At 29.6% G+C, this 9,786-nt stretch overlaps 1 protein-coding gene across 3 annotated transcripts in view; it reads left to right on the top strand.

Annotated features, from left to right (window-relative positions):
- Window positions 1–1,217: 1,217 nt before the first annotated feature.
- Window positions 1,218–9,786, top strand: part of Hacl (2-hydroxyacyl-CoA lyase) — a 17,442-nt gene continuing 8,873 nt past the window's right edge. The window contains exons 1-8 of one of the 3 annotated variants that reach the window (XM_014429786.3): window positions 1,218–1,758; window positions 2,545–2,648; window positions 3,000–3,226; window positions 3,312–3,493; window positions 5,714–5,890; window positions 7,265–7,506; window positions 8,323–8,502; window positions 8,687–8,762. In XM_014429786.3, coding sequence (XP_014285272.1) covers window positions 1,572–1,758; window positions 2,545–2,648; window positions 3,000–3,226; window positions 3,312–3,493; window positions 5,714–5,890; window positions 7,265–7,506; window positions 8,323–8,502; window positions 8,687–8,762 — 1,375 coding nt within the window. In that variant the 5' untranslated portion in view covers window positions 1,218–1,571. Of the gene's footprint in view, window positions 1,759–1,838; window positions 1,863–2,255; window positions 2,465–2,544; window positions 2,649–2,999; window positions 3,227–3,311; window positions 3,494–5,713; window positions 5,891–7,264; window positions 7,507–8,322; window positions 8,503–8,686; window positions 8,763–9,786 lie in introns of those variants that run through there. The other 2 variants (XM_014429789.3, XM_014429787.3) reach the window with 2 other exon arrangements.

Raw genomic sequence — 9,786 nt, 5'->3', positions numbered from 1 at the left:
GAAAACAATTCAAATTTTTACCTGAACTATACAAGAGAAGCAGTAAATGTCCTCGAGAATTAGAAACAGATCTATTTCAGAGGCTTATTTTATTCAAGAAGATAGCTAAATGTTTACTCAATTTTTATTCAGAACTGAATGAATATCTTTATGAAAAATTTTAATATTTATTTTTTCAAGTAAGAAAAATACTTTAATACTCAACTAACCGATTAGTTTTAGTTTCCAATACAACTACATTTAATTTAGCTTTAGATTTTAGTAGTTATAGCTTACTTTTGCCTGACTTGCTTCCAGTGATGCCCCTCAGAACCCAAATCTACTAAATCATTCTTCCATCATTCCAATACTACCATCTATGTTTTGGTCTACCAGTCTGCTCAGTGTTAATTAACATTTTAGGGATCTTTCGTTACTTAGTCCTAGGTCCTTACAAGCCTATCTAGTTCGCAGCAGTGCTATAACTTGAATTATTTTTCTGGGTGCAGTTCCCTCAATTCAGTGTTATATAGCCTGTTGAATTCTCCGTTAAATCTACTTTTTCATTCCGAATATTTTACATAATACTTTATTTTTAAAAACCTTAAGGCGCTGTTCTTTCCTTAGTGTAAGTAGCGACTTTTCGCATCCATTAAGAACAGTGGGAAGGATAATAGTTTTGTTAATTGTGACTTTTAATAATCATGAGAGATAGTTGACCCTGGATAACTTATAGGAGGAGAAGATGGTTGGGGGTGGGGTCAAATTAAAACAAATAAATTTAAGTAACTTATTTAAATAGTTAAGTAAAGTTTAGTAAATAATTTAAATAAACTTAATAATAAATATAAATTAATAAAAAATATATATATAATTAATAAATAAGTTAAATAAACTTAATAAACGGTTAGTAAATAAACTTAAATAAATTACTTCAACTTATTTGTGTTTTAATTTGACCGCACTCCCAACCATCTTCTAACTTTTAAGTTTTTGAACAGATGGCGCGAGCTAAGAAACCTCGAAATTGAAAAATAACAAGCCTTTAGCTTTGCTATTCAAGAAACTAATCAGCGATATATAATAACGGTGCATTTAGTCTTATTTTAATGTAGGATGAGTGTTCATTAAATAATAATGATATGGAGTAAATATTAATGCATATTTTAAAAAATAATATATTTGCACAGCTCCGCGCTGTTTGGGCGTGGCATTTATTAAGGGAACCTACACTTTGTTTGATCTTATGAAAAACTTATTTGATGCTAAAAACTTAAATGCTTAACCATCCCTAGATAAGTAGGTTTTGGCGTTGGCATTATTGCTCACCAAATACATCCTTATCAACTTATCAATGTACTTGGATCTTGACCCAGCGCGCCACTTACGAAGCTAAACATAGAACCTTTTAAACTAGCTATTTGTATTCATTCATCCTGGTTGTTTTCAGAGTTTAGAATTATACAAAATTTATATATTTATTTTCCAAGAGCCATTCATTATCACACCATGAGTAAAAATGCATTAATAATAAATTGAAACCGGCTAGAATAGGTATTAAAAACTCAACTCAAATAACTTAAAATCACAGTATGTTCTCATCGAACAGCAACAGGTGGCATCAAATTGTACGATGTTTTCATCAATTCAGAGTTAAAAGTGATTTACCTACGGTTAGTAAAAATCGCGTTTTCACTTATAGAGAAAGAGACTTTTTACCAAAGTTCTATAGGCAATTTATTTCTCACAGCATTCAACGTAGGACATTCCTCAAACATAGTAAGTATTACCAGTATAGTTTTCAAATTATGTTAATCATATGAAATTACTAACCAGCAAGTAACCTCCAGCATTAGTTTGCTTTGTCGGTCCTGGATGATAAGGTTTGAGATAATCCATTGATAAATAATAAATTGTTTATTATGTTTGTACCTTCAACCAGAAATCGTCAACATTATTCTCTTTAGAAAACGAATTTCTTAAAGATTCTTTCTACAATTAATGAAATTACCCCTAAAAAAATCGGTGATGGGAAAAATTTTAATTCATAAAAAATACCAGTTACTATGTTTTACACCCAAACTTCTCAAATATACCAATAATTATTATTATATGATGAAGTACATAGCTTTTATGTAACTAGGCTGTCATTTTTTGATGAAGAGAAAAATTATCTCCTATCTTGTGAATGACTTTGCAATAATTTATAATAACAGAGTTCTTGAATTGATTATGAGAAAGCTAATAAGAATGATTTGGCCATGAGATTAAATAATCTTTAGTTTTGATTTATATCATCAATCTTAGTTTTAAATATTTTGGAATTCCACTTGGTTTATTTATGCTTCATGTTAGTTAAAACAACTAAATATTATAACCCAATTTTTTTATATAGATATCTAAGTTGTCATTGTAATGTCACTTGAAATTCTTTATCTTTAATTGATTATAGTCACTTGTTAGCGATCAAAGATTGCAATTACAGGTCAGGGAAGTTCGATTGTACTTTTAATTTGTTTTGTACAAATGATAATTAAGTAACTTATTAATTATTTTTGCTTTCAGCTTCTTGTGAATATTTTACTTCAACAAAACTAGGAACAATGGCAGATGCAGGTGATCAAGAAATCGATGGCAACCAAATTATGGCCGAGTGTCTCAAAGAACAAGTAATATTTAGGTTTTATAATAGTTAAGTTATATGACTTTGATTTTGCTAAAATTACTATTTACTTTGTTAGAAAAGTAATGATTCATTTATTAATTTTATAAACTTAACTTTCAAAGCCTCAATAAAAGTCATTGCTGTGTTATTTCTTTAACACTGATCAGTATTTTTTAATGATTATTTTTTGGTCATTTTATCATTCTATTTGTAATTTTGTAGCATGAAATTATACTATTAACCAAGATTTTTTTCTATTTACCTTCCTGAATTGAATTAATTTCTTATCTTTCCAATTAGATATATTGAATATGTGTATTAAGTTCTCATTTATTTAATTTTTAATTTATTTTAGGGAGTTGAATATGTATTCGGTATATTGGGTATACCTGTCATCGATTTGAGTATGGCTTTTCAAAGAGAAGGTATTCAATTTATTGGGATGCGAAATGAACAAGCTGCAGTCTATGCTGCTCAAGCTATCGGCTATTTAACTCAGAAACCAGGAGCTTGTATGGTAGTATCTGGACCTGGTGTTCTGAACGTTACTGGAGGAATGGCAAATGCCCAGGTTAATTGCTGGTAATTATGTTTTTTATATGAGATAATCATATAGTTATTGATACCAACCATAAAAACTCAATTTATTAATTTTTAACATTCCTAGGCCACTCATAGTGATTGGAGGTTCCTGCAGTGTAGACCATGAAGGAATTGGAGGTTTTCAAGAATGTCCACAGGTGGAATTAATGCGGCCATACTGTAAATATGCAGTGAGGCCTGCAACTCAGGTTCTGATACCCCAACATGTGGAGAAAGCTGTAAGACTTTCAAGATATGGCAGGCCAGGTAACATTTATGAGATAGGGTTATTTTATTTTGTTAAAAACTATAAAATATTTTGATGTTCTATGTTATTATTAGCTGTGTTTTTGAAGTTACTTAATATTATGTTTTATAATTATTTCCTTGTATCCCTTTAACACATATTCAAAATAATATAATTCTTAATTTTATTTTAATTAATATTATATTTGAAGTTGTTAACAGCGGCTGAAATCCAATTGAGGTTGGTGACTCTTAATAAAACCCTACAGTTGTGTAGTTCTGTCATGTTTACTTTTCTATCAATATTTTTAAAATAAGAATAATGCATCAGAGTGTCCTCTTATGACAACTTATCTTAATTTCTTTTATTGTTTTTTCTCTTTCATTGACATTAATAAGCATTTAATTATGTTGGATTGATATTTTACTTTATCTTGCCTGTTTTACATTTGAAAGTTCAAAAAAAATTTTTTTATTTTTATAATGATGAAAAAACAAACAATATTTTGCTTTAAAGTTTTCATAATTTTATATATAACATTTTTTTTTTGGAAGTTGATTATAATAATTCTGAGGTTAAAAAACTTCCAAAGATGAATATAATCAGTTTTATATTTTTCTTCATTGTTGTACAATGTTTTGGGACGATTGTCCTACATTCATGCAACTTTACAATCCTAAAAATAATTTATTTTTATCAACAATTTTCATCCATGTCATATATGAGTATTTGTAATTCTTGTAATTATATTTATCCCATACTTGTCAAATGTAATGAATATGTTGTAAGGGAAAATATTGCTATCATGAGAAATTTTAAATTCAATTTTTTGACAGAAATACACATTTTGAGGTCCAAATAATACAAAAAAAAATGGTCTGTGTATCTGTTTTTGAATAGCCTATCTCAAAATTTAAAAGTTTTACGAAACTGAAATTACATATTTAAGGCAGATATATGCATGGAGTGTGACAGCAACATTTTCGCTTAAATCAACTGACCTGAAGTACCATTTTACAGAATCGTTTTTTGTTATTTTTTTGATTTTCTCCAAAATGGCTCTGATTTGACTCTCTATGTCAGTGCACAATATAGTGTTCTTTAATCTCAGATAGTTCTTCTTATCATTCTGGAAGGTTTTGGAAGACAAAGGTTACAAAGTTGTCCAGAAAATCTGCTTGAGCTCCTCTGAATTTAACATATAACATGGTCTTTTAATTAGGCCGCTCGCAATCCTACAATTATAACATTTAGCATGTCAAACCTTTTTACATTTAACACAACCTATTAACCCCTATTAATTCATATCCTTCAAAAGTTTATACAGGTAAAAAAAAAATCTAGTTCACACATAGCACAACTTTCACTTACCATCCTAATTTGAGATGAACTTAATCCTTGTAATTTTCAAAACAGCATTCATTTATTTAATCAGGAGTGCAATACTTTCCCTTTTTATATGTTAGATACAAAGATAAATGAATTGTCCGACATATCTTATCTTAACAACCATGGAAACACAAAATCATTTATTTTCTATTTTCAGCTTTAGTTAATTAGGAAATTATTTCATATTTTGTATTTATCCATAGTTTATTACTGCTAACTATCATTAGCAGCTCATTAGAGATGTTTTATTCTTTTAAAATAATCAAGGTACTTTCTCATAGGATTTTTGAACAAATGTTCGTTTAAAACTTTTCAGACTGTTTCAATGGGGACAAGGGGGCCTTAAAATTTGTATTTTTGTTGAAAATTCAAATTCGAAATATTTTCACAATCATTATATGATTTTTCCTCTTAAATCATATTTCTTAAATAGGCTAGAGAATGTAAACATAGTTAAGATAGAAAGAATATTTGGAATATAATCATATCTATATGGATGAAGCATTCTAAATTTCATAATAATCTGAAGCGATGGTTGAGTTCTTGAAATTTCTTAAACATTTTGGTAACTTCGTTATGAAAATAAATTTTTTCACTTTTGAAGCAAAATATTTGTTTTTACTGTGTTCACTCAAGTAACACATTAAACTGAAATTAAATTTATAATCATGTTATCACCATGACTTGCTTATGGATAGTACTTAAGGCTAGCTTATGCTACATTTCATATAACATAACATCACTATGTAAAAGTTAACTATTTCTGATTTTGTTATCATTATTAGTAATTCTAATGTTTCCTTGAATTTTAAAATATTGTTTTGGAAATCTAACATAAGTCTCTGTTGTAGGTGTGAGTTACTTGGATGTTACTAGTAACCTTTTAACAGGTTCAGTGAGGCGAGATAAGGTTTTGACAGTTCCACCATGCCCAGATCCACCTGTGCTCTACCCAGATCCAAAGTCAGTAGAGGCTGCTGTGTTGAAGATCACAAAGGCCAAAAGGCCACTAGTTATCGTCGGTAAAGGTTTGTAGTGTTATGTTTTTATTGCGGTATTTTTTTACTTATTACTCTCTGATTATTAGAAAAATGTTTCAGTTTGTTGAAAATTAAATATGTCAGTGGTATTGTTGAGTTATTATTATTATTCTGCCATTGCAAGAACCCAGGCCTCCTCCACCACAGCCTACCAATCTCCGCGATCTCTTGCTCTCTCTCTCCATCCTTATATTTATTTTTTAATAAATTGAGTGAGGGCTTCTAGAACTGTAAGATATGGGTTATTTTCTGAATAACTTTTGGGCTCTAAAAAACATGCTAGTTCAAATCATTGATTCATTTGATGTTCGAAAAGTAACTAACATTATCAACAAATTTTTTTTATTGAAAAATTTCAGTTTCTTTCAACATTATCGATAAACTGGCCAATGTTTTTTGAAGCAGTCGCACTTTTCAGTTAGTTCTCTAATTATTAATTTATCGATAATGGGCTTTTAAGTTCTCAGGAGCTAGACCCATGAAGTGAAGATGGTGCTTATTATGTACTTACCTTCCCAGTAGAAATGGTGAGGAAGCTTTTCTAACCTATGTACAGTTTAATCTCGTTAACCTGAACTAATTACTGCAGGATGGTGTTAGGATTACAGAATAGTTCAGATAGCAGAAAATATTTGGAAAAACGGTATAAAAAATTCAGAAATATGAATGTACATTTAACATTTTAACATTTTTATTTAATTTTTTTTTACTAATTTGATCGGAAATTTAACTGTTTAAGGTTTTAAAAAAATTGTTTTCTTTTACATCCTCAGCAATGCTTAGTGATAATTTTATTTGTTAAAACTTATAAGATTGCTCATTTATAAGTCAAAAAAGTATAAATAAAAATAAAAAATTAATTAAAACTTGTTAAAAAAAAAAAATGAGTTCAATAACAGTATTCGCAGTATTATACATATTTTTACTATTAATTAAATTAGTTTTACAGAATCAAATGACTTTGATAATAGATATGTATTTCTAATTCCAACAAAATAAATTATGAACTCTACCATAGGAATTACATTACCTGATATCGAAATTGTAAAAATTCCCATTTTTGATTTTCAAAGTGATTACAATAACTTACCTATAGATGGGGAGTTAAAAAACTCCTTTACACATGTGCACTATTATTTGAAAACAAAAATGTTATTGTCTGCTGAGTTTTCTCTAAAAAAAGTCACTTTTTTTTTTTTTTTATGCTAGTTCAGATTATTGGGGTGTTCAGAGTACTGAAGTTCGGATTACCCAGATTACATTGTATTAGGGAAACCTTTTTCTTTGAGCCAAATTTCCTGTTTATTTCAATGATATGTTTTAAATTACATATTGTGTTAAAGTAGCAATTTCATTCTACAGGAGCCAGTTATGGACGGTGTGAGAAAGAAGTGTTTGATTTAGTTAACTCTACTGGTCTTCCATTTCTTCCTACACCTATGGGAAAGGGTGTTGTTCCTGACAGCCACCCGTTAAGCGTAGCTACTGCTAGAACAAGTGCCCTACTGGGTGCTGATACTATTCTCCTTCTTGGGGGACGCCTTAACTGGATGCTACATTTTGGGAAACCTCCTCGATTTAACAAGGATGTATCTATAATTCAGGTAAGATTTATCAAGTCTTGATATTTTCATTTTTTTTCCCCTATTTGGGTATAAGTGCATAACCTATTCTTTTGTTAAAGAGATTTTCTTTTTAATTTCATCAAATTATTTTTATTTTAAAAGGAAAATGGTCTGGGTCCGGTCAAAGAAAGTCTTAAACTGTCATAAAATTATTTATTTATGACTATTGGTTATTAGAATTTATTAGACTATTAATTTTACGACTATTTGAGTTTTCATTTGACCCCACCCAGACCATCTTCCTTTTATTATCATACACGGTCAATCAATGATCTTCCTGTATTTTTATTTTATTTAAAATGAATGTTAATTTAAGAGTAAATATGTTTGGAGAAGAAAAATTAAAACTTTGAAACATATATCCATTGATAAATTGCTAGAAAAGACTCATTCAACACTGATTTTCCCATCTGTATTCGTTTAGTTTAGTTTGTGACTGTTTCCCCCAATTTTTTTTTTTCATTTCTTACATTGTTTTATAAATATAAGAGGTTTATATATACATTTTATGTTTAATTTTAAACTGTTTCTTGTCAATTATTCATTTTATTTTATTTTTTCCTATGGCAGATTCGGTGAAACATTTTTCCATTTCCCTCCTGCTAGCACAATACAGTATCGTTATTTATTTTATTTTTTCAAATGTAATAATGTCTTCAGTTTTCCTGAACACCCTTCTGGAGCTATCTGAGAGTTCTGAGATAGCACTGTTTTCTGATGTTAAATTTTGAAAGATTTTTCTAATTATGCAAACTAGTGCATTATACAAGTAAATAACGGTATTATTATTTATAGGTCGATATCTGTGCTGAAGAATTGCATAATAGTGTCACAGCAGCTGTTGGTATACAAGCAGATATCGGTGCTACTACTAAGGCATTACTTAAAGCTCTTGGCAGTTGGAAATTTAATCAGAATTCCGAATGGTGGACAGAACTTCGGCAAAAACGTGATAAAAACAAGAAAGTTGTTGCTGTAAGTGTTGTTATATGTCTTAATAGATGATTTTATTCTTAGAATACTGTTTGAACTATGTTTTAATTAACTTTATGTGTCAGAAATTTTTTTAATGAAAATTTTTGTGATGAATATGATGTAATTAACATACTTATAATTTATAATTAAAATTGATAAATCTTTAAAAAATAATTTTAATTAGGAAATGGCCAAGGATACTTCTGTACCTCTCAACTATTATACTGTATTCCATCACATGCAGGAGATAATTCCTAAAGGTAACCCTTTTTTTTATGTAGTTCAATAAATTCTACCTATATATTTTTGTTATTTTATTTTGTCCTCTTACATTGAGGTAAGAACAAAACCTTAAGGTTTTTGAAAATAATGCATTAGATAAAATATTCAAACCGAATGCTGAATTGTATGTACCTTTTTCCCCCTTCCTATCTCGCCTTTTGGCGATACAGGATTACTGCATCAGTGGATTATTATACAGAGGATATATATGTGCCACTGCTGCCAATAATTTACAGTTTATTTTAATATTTGGAACAATTTCATTGTGCTGCAATTAACTATGGTGTTGGTCTAGTGCTTCGATTCATGAATTACATGAACTGCATCTACTAAATCTTATTAAGCTAATGGAATAGTAGTGAATAAAATGGGTTTGTGAAGTTGAAGAACTAATTAACAAATAAATCTCTAAAAAGTTAACTGAGCCCACTGGTTATGAAATGTAGCTAGGAGGATTGGGTTAAGGTTGACCTTTTGGTTTAGGGTTTGGACAGGGGTAATTGTTTAGATTTGTGTAGACAGCAATTGGTGGTATCAGCATCAAACCTCCGGATTCGCTCAATCTTTTGTCATTTATTTATATCTATGTTAGGACTGCATGGTGTAGTGATTATAATCCTTAACATGAATTAAGGCAATGAGGTGGCAGTTACTATAATCATAGAGAATTTTCTTTTACATGGTACTTTATTATTTTTATTTTCAGGACTTTATTTTATATCTTTTATCCACCTATTTATTCTTTTTGTCATCTCAACAATGTTTCAGACTCTCTTCCCACTATTAAGTTTTAAATATAAAAGTATTTACAATCAACAGTTTTACAATTAACATAAACTTCTGGAAACTAATCCGAAGTCATAACACCAAATCGAAATCCGTGAAACTCCATCGAGGCGATGAGCTCCTCACACCCGCAGATCAGGCAGACGTTCTATCTGACTACTACCTACAACGTGACAATGCACGCACCGTCACTGTATACCACCACCAACCCCAGAC

This window comes from Halyomorpha halys, unplaced genomic scaffold (assembly GCF_000696795.3).
Source record: "Halyomorpha halys isolate HHAL.00 unplaced genomic scaffold, Hhal_1.1 Scaffold821.1, whole genome shotgun sequence".
Taxonomy (NCBI): Eukaryota; Metazoa; Arthropoda; class Insecta; order Hemiptera; family Pentatomidae; genus Halyomorpha; species Halyomorpha halys.
This window is presented reverse-complemented; position numbering and strand designations above follow the sequence as displayed.